Below are 13,097 nucleotides of genomic sequence, written 5' to 3' on the forward strand. Positions count from 1 at the left end.
CATACATTATATATATATATACATTATATATATATATATATATATATATATATATATATATATATATATACACATATATATATATACATATATATATATACATTATATATATATATACATTATATATATATATATATATATATATATATTATATATATATATATATATATATTAATGTATATATATATTTATATAGATATATTATATCATATATTAAGCATTATATAGTTATATCAACATAAATAAGTCATATTTTATGTCCACTTGATACACTTGCAGTTGCATCAATTCAACAAAATATAGGACATTTACAAAGTAAATTACAAGATAAGTTGTTGCATATTGGTATTAATCTGATATTGGTATTGTACTGATAGGCATAAGGGGTAGTGTGACCATTACTGATAACAGTACCTTTTATAGTCAGAATTATAGGATATTGTCAACAACATTGTCAAATTTGTCAGAAATGTAACATTTTTTATTTTTTATGTACAACAATGTAATTCATCTACAAAATATTACAATCATACTATTTAGTTTTTTTAAATATTTAAAAACCTTTTAAAATGTTTTCTAAAATGTTAATACTATATGTTACTCTGCAATAATTCTATTTATCATTATGTTTCATTTATATACAGTACATATATATATATATATATATATACATGTAAATATAACAATATAAGACAATGTAGCAATATCAACAAAATATGATGTACTAATTGTTCAAGCAAAAATAAAGTTAATAGTGCAAAATAAGTGAAGATAAAAGCAAAAATTATTATTGGCTGTCATTCAAATTTTACTTAAAATTTCTTCTGTGTTCAAGTACATATTCCTTAAGTTTTCAAACACTATAAAATATATATAAAATATATTCCAAAAACAAACCAAAAATTCCCTACATTTTTGTGAAAATAAACAGAGTACTGATACGACACTTACTGCTATCTAATGGAAGCACATTTTTAATTGTTCTGCCTGTCGCCATAGGGCACTGATATACACTCCATTAGGAACAATATCAACATTATAAGATAGCAACAAATATACATTATTTGTAGTAAATAAATAAGTTTTGGACTGATTAACTGAAATTGGATAATTTCCCGCGACACACCTGATGATTTTTCAAGTCATACAAATGTGCCCGGGCACAGTGATTGGTAATCACTATCGTAGGCCTATAACAGAGTTGGGGTTAGGTCTCTGAGGTTATTCTTCGCATATCTCTCATCCAAGCATGACTTGCTTTGTACTGGGAAAGGGACCTTCCTTAAACTGTTCCCATAACTTTGGATACAAAAAATAGTTTAAAATGTCACAGCTAGATGAATAATAGAATAAAGAGGTCTAACAATAAGCACAGTAAAAAGAAGAAAACTTTATTTGCTCAGCAAAGCATTTTCTAATCAGTTATAATAAACTAGTATATATCCTACGTCTTTCTCCTCAGTCAAAATCAGATTTAGATTGTTTAAAGGTTGAGGTTAAAAGTCAAGGTGAGGACATAAACAGCACATTTGAACAATGAGTGACATCATATCAAACAATGTGTTTAGTAACATCAATCGTTCATCATTTGGGGCCTCGATGAGAGGATGATATCCCACACAAATTAGGACTGCCTCTGATTGACTTTGATGTGCTTCTTTTGAAGTTAAAATTGCTGGCACACCTTTTACTTGTTGGACACCAATGTTTCAAGGAGTTTGAGGTCGTTTTCCAGCTGCTGCATATCACCCTCCAGTCGCGTCTTACGGGTCTTCAATAATGGGGTGTCTATGACAAATGGGAGGCGCTGGTAGGCCGTGTTCAGCCTTGAGCACTTCTTCTTCAGGTCCTTGGATTGTGGAAAAAACAATGAATTATGACAGTGTAATGAATTGAGAAAGTATTGACATAAATAACCATTTGCTGTATTAACTTGCATTCAAAAAATGGCACATCGTAAGTCCACAGCAAGTGATCCAAAAGCTACGTGTAACATAAACGATGAGGCAGGGTGGATATTAATTATTTGTGTCTACAATCTAGTATTCATGTTAGAACGATACACAAGCCTGGGGCTAAGGGGCAGCAGTGCTCAATCTAATCAACAGGCTTCCTGTACTACCTCGTAAAAGTAGTAAGTACACAGGAACACGTGTACAGAGCTAGTAGAGGTAGAGACTTGGAGAAGTTTGTGGCAGGAATGAAAATAAAAAAGCAGTTGTCAGTGCCAAGGCAAATAAGTGTCAATAACCAAAATATATATATATTTTTTAACATAAATAAATATCAAGTTCTCAACATTAATTTGAAGTAATTTATAGTTTTCAATGCTAACTACACACATTGCTAGCATTATATTTCTGCATGCTGTCATTATAGTATATTATAGGATATCACTGTAAAGTATGCATTTTAAAATCATACATAGTAGCACACTTAGGTGCAATGTGTGCCCAAGATCAGACAAACCGTTGTCATGGAAACCTGAATTAATTCTTGAAGACTATATTTGTTCTTCGGACAAAGGAGAACACATACATTTTGATTGGAGACATGGGTGGCAGGATGTCTCTCTTTCCCTGCTTGTGGCCATGAGAAAATTGTATGTGGGTCATAGTAACATTTCTATCCTCCAAGCGGTCATGACAGAAAATAATGGGGCACATGATGGCTTGACAACTGACAACACGGCTACACACCGAGAAACAGACATTAATATGAGCAAGAACACGGCACATGAGGCAGTCACAGCAGCACTCACTTTTAGGTTGGGCCTTACATTGACAGGTACTTCTAAATAACGACCAGTCAATTAGGGTGATTTAAGCACAGGGACGGGACACAAACCAGAGTTGGCACATCAGAAAGAACAGGTCCACCATGACCTGGTAAGCTAGTTATCCACATGACCTTCCACTAATTCAACCTCCTAAATTGCACTTGGAGACTGGCCCTTCTAAATAAAAGGATGTAGAGAAAACAGTCCGGCGAGCAAGATACCCAGCAGCCGTTAGGCCGAATGGAGTGCTGTATAAGCTTTAAAAGAATGCACCAGATGTTCTGAGGCACTGCAAGTGTGCTAATTTCCAAAGTTAAAGATGCAGCAGATGTCAGTCAATTCCAGCCAATCTGCCTTCTCAGCATTTAGGGGAAAATCTTTTTGTCCATTATTGCAAAGATGCTGTCCACCTACCTGGAGAAGAATTAGTATGACAATGTATCCGTACAGAAGGTCAGCATTCTCTGGTTGCTTAGAGCATATATCTGGCACCAGATCCGAGCAGCAAACTTTCCTTGACTTTGCCTTAGGAGCAGTTCCCCACAACCTTGTCTGGAGATCCTTAAACTTTCACGATCTATCATCCATAACTACTCTATAGTGAAATCCTTTTTCAAACACCTGCTACTGTGTTTACTGTACAACAGTCAACTTCATATCATCATGGCAACACCTAGAAGGAGGCGTTTACTCGGCTGCATAATCTCATCCTTGGCCTTCACAATGGCTATGGAGGCCTTCAAGATGGGAGATGGGGGGTGAGCGAACTAATAATAGAATTCTTAGGATCGGCCTTCCACCTATTTAAGCATACATGGTTGACATAGCCCATCTGTCTGACCAGGCGCTACATGTAAAACTGCAGAACATCAAGTAAACACGGGTGAAAATTAGGCCAAACAAGTTACGAAGCATCTCAATAATCAAAGGAAAGTTTAAACATTTTTTATTCTGCATTGGCGACGACCCAGTCTGAGCAACCTGTCAATGGCCTGGACAGATGGTGCAACGCATGTCTCAGGGCCAAAGCCAAACCCTACTGCCAGGGAAGCTTAAGCTCTGGTGCCTGCAATTTGGACTACTCCATCATGTAATATGATCATTCACTACTTATGAGGTCCCAATGACAACTGGAGAGATGGGAGCAAACCATGATTTCATTTGAGGTAGAACTGCCTATCACAAGCCTCACTGAAGAATACAAGTGCTCTAGATGACGTTGAAGCACTCCAGATATCAAACCATCAGTAATGCTGCACCACCTCTGGTAACTGGATCAAAAAGGACACCATCCGATGTGTTGCAGCATGCTACGTAACCCTGTAACCCTGTAACCCCTGAAGTACAATAACATCATGGGGCATGTCCAGTTGGGAAGAGGAAGCCTTTCTTCCAGCAAGTAAACCAACTTGGAGCAAGGATTTAATTTCAGAGACGAATAAAATGGTGGTAGAAATTATGCGTCATCAGGAGGAGGCTGAAAGAAGCAAGCAAGAACAATGGATAAGGTGGGAAGGCCTGGAAAGGCAAAGGCTAACCTGGAGATAGCAATTTTCATAGAAATTACCAACTTAGGTCTTGAATTGCGTGTTGACAAAAGACCATGAATTGTCGACGGCACTTTTAAGTAATAAGAACACAGTCGCCTTGAGTTGCTCTACAGATGGGTTGAGAATAGTGATGCACCGACATTTTAGCCCCTGAATTTTTTTTTCCGAAACCCAATAATGCTTTTTTCGGGCAAAAAGTATTTGATCACCGAAACAGGATGCTGTGCTGACGTAAGCAAGAAGCATCCATCAGACTCGTGGACAGCTATCTGTAAAAGAGGAAATATCAAGAGGGCAGTGACGGCAATTGGTCTTTAAAGGAGGGAGAACACAGTTGAAGCTGCAGGGTGAGCTAGCACAACCGCCTGTAAGTGCTCGACTAGCACTCGCTGCTAGTCGAGCACATTGCATAGCGACAGAAGTCAAGAGTGTCAAAACAGGAGTGCAATCTTTAATAACACAAGAGAATGTTGCTACATTTGTTACTAGTCGTTTTTAAACGAAAAGTCACTGAAAGGATTAGAAAAGTTTCCCAATCAACTCGGAGCAACAGAATGAAGCTTGAGGGATGCTCAGCGGGTGGTGGTTCCAGCGAAACTAGACAGTCATTGGATAAAAGCTCAGGGGCCGTATTTATCAAGCGTCTTAGAATTACTCCTAAGAAGTCTGCTAAGAGTTGACTTATGAGTAAAGAAATTCTTCGCTGAAAGCTGCACTTAAAAGTTAGTTATCAAGCGTCTTACTCACACTTTCAGCGAAGTGTAGGACTGAATCTTAAGTGTCACACTCAGAGCTGAATTACGACATTACTATGTGCCGTAAACGGAATTTTAGGTGATGTCATTTCTGTGTCCATAGAATTGACCAATCACGGAAGGGAATCCCTTGTCTAAGAAAAAAGAAATATCTTAGAAATATTTAAGTGGACAATGGGAGTGTATATTTTGACAATAAACTACAAAATAATACCAAACAAACAAACAATATTGGCAATGAATAAAAAATAAATGTTTTCTTTTCTTTCCAATTCATTTTCCCAGTGGCGAGATATCGAAGCATTGTGATGACCTTTAGTTCTGCTGTGAAAGCTCTGCTGCGTGATGTTGCTGATGAGATGACGCCCCTTATTAAATCTGTGACAAAAATAATACCCGCTCTGTCTAAACGATACCGTTTGATCAGCTGCTCGTCATCAAACAAAGCCAGGACATCCTTCCGCTCCCTGAACGTTCGCGCACGTCTCTCTTGCCTCAGTGCCATCCCCCGCTGGCAACTCCTAACCACTTAGGACACCTCTGAAGGTCTCTTAAATATCGTGGAGAGTAGGAGTGATTCTTAGACTTAAGAAAGTTGATAAATAGCTTTTATTCTTAAGTTTGAGAGTAGGACTAAATTTCGCAAATTCTCAGGACTTAAGTGTAAAATGGCACTCTAAGGCGCTTGATAAATACGGCCCCAGGTTTGTCGGACGCTCAGCGACTTCTGGGAGTTTATGGAAAGTGGGCTTGGCCTCATCTAATCTGGACGCTGAGCATGTTTGGATGACGGCTGAATCCCTTTTTGACTGACACCAACATATCAAATGACTGTCTTGTTTCGCTGCAATAGAACAACCCACTCTATGGTTCCTGTTGACTTCTTTGACGCATGTCGACTCCGTCTGTGGTTCCATTCAGTATTTGGCCTATCTATATTGTTGGAATCCCAGTTGTAAATACATATTTTCATAATTTTATGATTTTTTTTATTCTCTGAAGGATAAATATACATTTGTGCAATTCCAATGCCTTGATTTTTAATGAGGTTAGTACACAATCATAGCTGTAAACGCAATGGTAATAATAATTGGAATAATTTATTTTGGTGTTTTGTTTTTTGGTCTTGATTTCCTCATTTTCGGTTTTGGTCAATAATTTTCATTTCGGTACAACCCTAGTTGTCAACATGAGCATGTTTCAGTACACCTCTCACGGTGTGCAAGTTTTTGTATTAATCATTACAATCACAAGATGTAACTAAGAGTGCCTGGTGAGGTGAGTAATGAATTACCTCAATGATTTCGCGACACTCCGCGTCCGTAAGGTTTTCTATTTCTATTTCTATTTCGGACTCCTCCTGTTTGCCTTCAGAATTGGACTGTGGAGACTTTGTAATGTGTCCTTTGCGGCGCAGCAAATAAGCTGGTATCACTCCATAGTCCTACAATAAAGAAAATAAAAACCTACTCATTGTATCAATAAAAAGAAATCCAGTGCAAAACATCTTCGTTGTCAAATAACTACCTTTTTTTTAACGTACACAGGGACAAGTCCTGAGAACTTGTTATGGTACTCCTTGTGTCCCTTGTTGGTGTCAACAATACACAAGGGCGGTTTGGACACCTTTGGCGTGGCTGTAAACATCCTCTTTGCAGGGAGGCCAGCAGGCAGCAGAAAAGTCCCAGCTGAGAGCATTGGCTTTGTGCAGGTACAATAAACATTCCTGACATGCTGTTTGACTGCAAGACAAAGTGGCAGTGAATACGGCTAGAAGTGCTCAACAACAAGTGCTCAGCAACAATTCACTCACTCTCAGGCAGCTTGGGGTCTTTCGAGTGCTTTTTCACAAAATTGTCCGAATGCTGCAACTCAACTATTGTCGGTCCCATCATTTTCCCGTTGGGCTGAGAGTTGGACACAAACCTACACACAAACACACAAACAGCTGTCTAAACCTATCCTGAAACATGACAAACGAGTGTACTAAACAGAACTCTTAACATCACACATGACATCAGGGTGGTTAAAATACAAAGTGTCATTATGGAGTTATATCCAGCGAGGAGAAGACGCTTTTGCAGGTGCATGCATCACCATGACGACTAGAGACGAGTCCCAGAGAAGGGATTTATTAGCGCTTTGAAGGGAGCAGGATCTTTAGGTGCTGTTACTTTCAAAGAGCCGTTCAGAAGACGTTTTTGCCTGTTTTATTTTTAATCAAGGAAACAACCACTAGTTGCATATAAGATGTGGATCAAAATACAGTAGAACCTCAATTTTTGAGCTTACTTGGTTCTGTGACCGAGCTCTAAACTCAAAACACTTGTATCTCAAATCAATGATTCCCAGTGACATTAATTCAAGTCAATTTAATTGGTGCTTGCCCACCCAAAACACAGCATAATTTTAACATGTGACATGTCTTTTAAAAAGAAAAAAAAACCTTTTAGATAAGAACTATTGAATGTAGTACAGAAAATTACAGTATCATTAAGTTATGTAATAATACAGACTTCAGTATTTCCTTCAAGCTGATTTTCCGTCAAACACACCATCATCAGCTTTTCCATATTTTCATGGATAAATGTGGGAGTGCGTTTCTATCCACAACATGTTGTAAAACAGAACATCGTAAACCACCAGCTGTACTAAATTTTACATGATTGATTGGATAATCTCTTTACAGAGCAGACCCTCCCTATATGCAGGGCCTCTCCATTGGTGGGGGGTTCCCGTTTTGACAGGGCGCTGTCTCACCGGCCCCGTGGCACACAGCGTTAGTGTTTGTCTTGTAAGAAAATAGTACACTGGTACCTCAACTCAAGAGTGCCCCAACTTTAAAAAGTGGTACGAGATTAGGAGCTGTCTCTTAGCTAGTTACAAGTTCTGTATTTTTCGGACTATAAGTCGCAGTTTTTTTCATAGTTTGGCCGGGGGTGCGACTTATACTCAGGAGTGACTTGTGTGTGAAATTATTAACACATTAGCGTAAAATATCAAATAATATTATTTAGCTCATTCACGTAAGAGACTAGACGTATAAGATTTCATGGGATTTAGTGATTTGGAGTGACAGATTGTTTGGTAAACGTATAGCATGTTCTATATGTTATAGTTATTTGAATGACTCTTACCATAATATGTTATGTTAACATACCAGGCACGTTCTCAGTTGGTTATTTATGCGTCATATAACGTACACTTATTCAGCCCGTTGTTCACTATTCTTTATTTATTTTAAATTGCCTTTCAAATGTCTATTCTTGGTGTTGGGTTTTATCAAATACATTTCCCCAAAAATGCGACTTACACTCCAGTGCTACTTATATATGTTTTTTTCCTTGTTTATTATGCATTTTCGGCAGGTGCGACTTATACTCCGGTGTGACTTATACTCCGAAAAATACGGTATCTCCACCATTAGTCAGCATAACAAATATCACATATCAATAAGATCAGAGACAAAACATCTGGTCTTACTCGCTAGCAATACCTTATAGCTAGAGATCATCCAACCATGAAAAGGAAGAAAGTGAGTGTGAAGGACAGAGCTGACAAGCAGAAGCGGATGAGAAATCAACAAAGACAATGACCAACTTGGTGAAGCAATTTGAGCGTATCACTGCTAGTCCGCGCCATACTGAAGCAGAATGAGTCTAATGCCAGCCAAGACTTTAAATAATATCTAAACAGTTGACATTTATCAATGAAAATATGGAACAGCTGCTGATAGTGTGTTTCATAGAGAAGCATCTGGAAGGAGTAAACATGGCACTTCACTCTCCCAGGTACATTATCATTACGTTACTTCACACAGTTGTTAATAGTACATTCTATCGGATTGTTTTTAAAACAATATTTCTTATCCAGAATTTTGTTTATTCTTTTAAAAAGGCATGTTTCATGATAAAAGAAAAATTGTGCTGTTTTGGGTAACTAAACTGATTACAATTATTTTAAATGGGAAAGGTTCATTTGAGATATAAGGGTTTTGAGTTAAGAGCCCAGTTACAGATGGTGAAGTTGAGGTTCTATTGTACTGGTTTTGATTCCTAATCACAGTTGTGTCTGGAAGCCTTGCATAATTATGCTTTAATTATGTTAACATTTTCATTTTGCACACTTTCCTGTGAATATGTTTTAGGACAAAACATGCATCAGTTTAAAGTTTGATCAAAACAGTCTAACAATTGATTCATATAAAAAAAAGTGAACACAATTTTGTAAGTTGGGGTTTCCAAATCAAATTCTGCTTAGAACCCCAATTTAGCTCTTGACAATCTGAGATGTCCAGGGCACTCCTGAAACTACTGCAGGGGTGTAACAAACATTTACATCAAATTAGCAGTTCCGCACCGAAAGATATGTACTATTCCACACTCAGTACACATTTCAAGTGAGGGACAGAAATGCAGAGTTGGCGTTGCGATGCACTTCCACAAGCGCAGGTACTCAGATATAGTGTGCGTAAAAGTGGACTGCATTTATATGTATCTATATTTCTACATACCTGCGAGCGGATTACAATTGCATTTTTACTCTTAGTTTTAAAATCAATTCAACACAAAACTAAGCAGTTTTATATTTTGCATTTTGTTCCCTTACTATACCAAAAATGAACCGAACTGTGGACTTAATACTGAGGTACGTACCGAACTGCGATGATGTCGTAGCGTTACTCCCCAACAAAATACATACTGTTTATGCCTAAATTGATAAGGATGACAGTAAGGTAATTGTAAAAAAAATTAAAAAATGGGCTGGTGTGTCTAGCTTTGGGTCGCATGATGGCCTAGTGGTTAGCATAGAGACCACCGAGTCAGGAGATATGGGTTTGAATTAGTCTAGGGCATGGATATTCAACTAAAATGTTTTAGGGGTCACAGAGAGGACCTAGAATAGAACCCTGAGGAACGCCACTAATAAAACAAAAAACTAATTTAACAAATGACCACGTAAGTTACATTGTTATATAAAACACATGATAATGTGTTATTCTTGTATAGCGCTTTTCTACCTTCAAGGTACTCAAAGTGCTTTGACAGTATTTCCACATTCACCCATTCACACACACATTCACACACTGATGGCGGGAGCTGCCATGCAAGGCGCTAACCAGCAGCCATCAGGAGCAAGGGTGAAGTGTCTTGCCCGAGGACACAACGGACATGACTAGGATGATAGAAGGTGGGGATTGAACCCCAGTAACCAGTAACCAGCAACCCTCCGATTGCTGGCACGGCCACTCTACCAACTTTGCCACGTGGCGGCGTTTCTCAGGGTTCCATTCTAGATCATTTGTAACTGCCAAAAAGGAGAGAATTGAAAGGGGTGCGTTGAAGAATGCCTCAGTTAGTCGCGATAAAAAGTTTACATACACTTGTAAAGAACATAATGTCATGGCTGTCGTGAGTTTACAATCATTTCTACAACTCTTATTTTTTTGTGATAGAGTGATTGCATGGAGCACTAACTTGTTGGTCACAAAAAACACTTGGCAAGTTTCACTGCAATAAGGCACTTTTGGTAGCCACCCACAAGCTCCTGGCAAGCTTCTGCTTGAATTTTTGACCACTCCACCAAAATGGTGCAGTTCAGCTAGGTGAGGTCTTTAATCCCAGGAACACCACACCTACCGTCAAGCATGGTGGTGGTAGTATTATGCTCTGGCCCTGTTTTGCTGCCAATGAAACTGGTGCTTCAAATGGGACAATGAAAAAGGAGGATTGCCTCCAAATTCTTCAGGACAACCAAAAATCATCAGCCCGGAGGTTAGGTCTTGGGTGCAGTTGGGTGTTCCAACAGGACGATGACCCCAAACACACATCAAAAGTGGTAAAGGAATGGCTAAATCAGGCTAGAATTAAGGTTTTAGAATGGCCTTGCCAAAGTCCTGACTTAAACATGTGGACAATGCTGAAGAAACAAGTCCATGTCAGAAAACATACAAATTCAACCAGAAGCTTGCCAGAAGCTTGTGGATGGCTACCAAAAGCGCCTTATTGCAGTGAAACTTGCCAAGGGACATGTAACCAAATATTAACATTGCTGTATGTATACTTTTGACCCAGCAGATTTGGTCACATTTTTAGTAGAAACCTAATAAATTCATAAAAGAACCAAACTTCATGAATGTTTTTTTGTGACCAACAAGTAAGTATGTGCTCCAATCACTCTATCACAAAAAAATAACAGTTGTAGAAATTATTGGAAACTCAAGACAGCCATGACATTATGTTCTTTACAAGTGTATGTAAACTTTTGACCACGACTGTATGTAAATCACAAGTTTGGACCGCAGTGTTCCCAAGTTTTGAACTGAAATCGAGGGCCGGTATGGGGTCTTTCCCGGGCTGGATTTGTACCCTGCACCACCATTTGAATCGCTTTAGTCTATGGCGTATGCTGCCTCTTGCATGAAGTCGGCTAGGATTGGCTGCAGCTTAACCGCCACCCTAATAAAGATAAGCGGTACATGGATAATGCTGACATGGAAAGGTGGATAACCTGTCAGTATAAACCAATGGTGTCCAAAAGAGTGTGGCCAGGGAACGTGTTTGGCCCTCATCATACTACATCATAGAAATAAAATATAAATTATATATTATGTATAAAAATATCTACAAATATTAGTAGATATAACATTTGTTTTTACAATAGTTTCAAATATTGACTTGGTTTTGGCACCTTTACTGTATTAAATATATCTAAGTGCATACTTAGAATTGAACTTTTATGCAATTACGTTTAATTATTTTTAGAATCATTACAGAAAAAGTTAAAAACAAACTGAATGCCTATTATTTGGGGGGCTTAAGAAAAGGTATGCTATATGATCTATTTTTTCCCAAGTGGAATGATAGATAAGATAGATATACCTTTGCGGCCTCTCCATGACAACATTTTTGTCAATGAAAATGGGGATGGTCTCCTGGGGACACATTTCGGCAGCCATCTCGATGAGATGACGTCACTCCAATTAGCAATCAACTAAGCTCGTCGGTTCCGATCCAAATCGCGAGATGCATGGTTGGGAAAAACCTTCAAATAACAATGCGGTGTAACGACAGTCTCATCGACGACGCATCTGTGTATGAAAGCCCGCTGCTCTGTATACGTGCAAGTCACACCGGGGGGCAATCACGTGACGTCGTCATGTTCCACTGTGTATGAAGGTGGCCTTTCATGTCTCAGTCAGCGCTTACGTCACTCGACCCGAATGCACAACAAGTTACGTAATGGAAGTGGTCTGTAGAGGCCAACTATTATCAATTTAAATAATAGGTACGTTTTAAATTGGGGTGGACGCGTCCGTCATAGGGCAGCAATAGTATCGAACATTTGTATGCAATAAAAAAGAGAGAGTAGTTGTGCAATAACTCACACATACTATGGAACAATGCACTTGTTATTCCTTATTACTTTTTTTCATCTAATTGCATTTTTTTTTTTTTTACATTTTGTTTCTCAACTTGTTTTCTATTATTCTACTGCTTTTGATTTCATTGTACATGTAGTGACAAATAAAAAACATGTTATTCGATTCTTGTATGTTGATATTGTTGCACAGTATCACCCGCCGCTAGTTTTAACTCCGTTTTTTGTTTTATTTTAATCATGTCACATTTTAATTTAATTCCTTATTCCTTTTTTTCATCTAATTGCATTATTTTTTTTTTTACATTTTGTTTCTCAACTTGTTTTCTATTATTCTACTGCTTTTGATTTCATTGTACATGTAGTGACAAATAAAAAACATGTTATTCGATTCTTGTATGTTGATATTGTTGCACATGCAGTATCACCCGCCGCTAGTTTTAACTCCGTTTTTTGTTTTATTTTAATCCTGTCACATTTTAATTTAATTCCTTATTCCTTTTTTTCATCTAATTGCATTATTTTTTTTTTTTTACATTTTGTTTCTCAACTTGTTTTCTATTATTCTACTGCTTTTGATTTCATTGTACATGTAGTGACAAATAAAAAACATGTTATTCGATTCTTGTATGT

The 13,097-nt window shown here is 37.9% G+C and overlaps 1 protein-coding gene across 1 annotated transcript; it reads right to left on the reverse strand.

Moving 5' to 3' along the window:
* Nucleotides 1-1,370: 1,370 nt before the first annotated feature.
* LOC133607237 (enkurin-like) lies at nucleotides 1,371-12,162 on the reverse strand. Its single transcript, XM_061961720.1, has 5 exons — nucleotides 11,966-12,162; nucleotides 6,898-7,010; nucleotides 6,612-6,826; nucleotides 6,379-6,528; nucleotides 1,371-1,849 (listed from the first exon to the last, which is right to left on the reverse strand). Exons 1-5 carry the CDS (start codon nucleotides 12,040-12,042, stop codon nucleotides 1,688-1,690), a joined length of 717 nt encoding a protein of 238 aa, XP_061817704.1. The 5' UTR covers nucleotides 12,043-12,162; the 3' UTR covers nucleotides 1,371-1,687.
* Between the last annotated feature and the right edge of the window lie 935 nt (nucleotides 12,163-13,097).

Source organism: Nerophis lumbriciformis, linkage group LG09 (genome assembly GCF_033978685.3).
Source record: "Nerophis lumbriciformis linkage group LG09, RoL_Nlum_v2.1, whole genome shotgun sequence".
NCBI lineage: Eukaryota > Metazoa > Chordata > Actinopteri > Syngnathiformes > Syngnathidae > Nerophis > Nerophis lumbriciformis.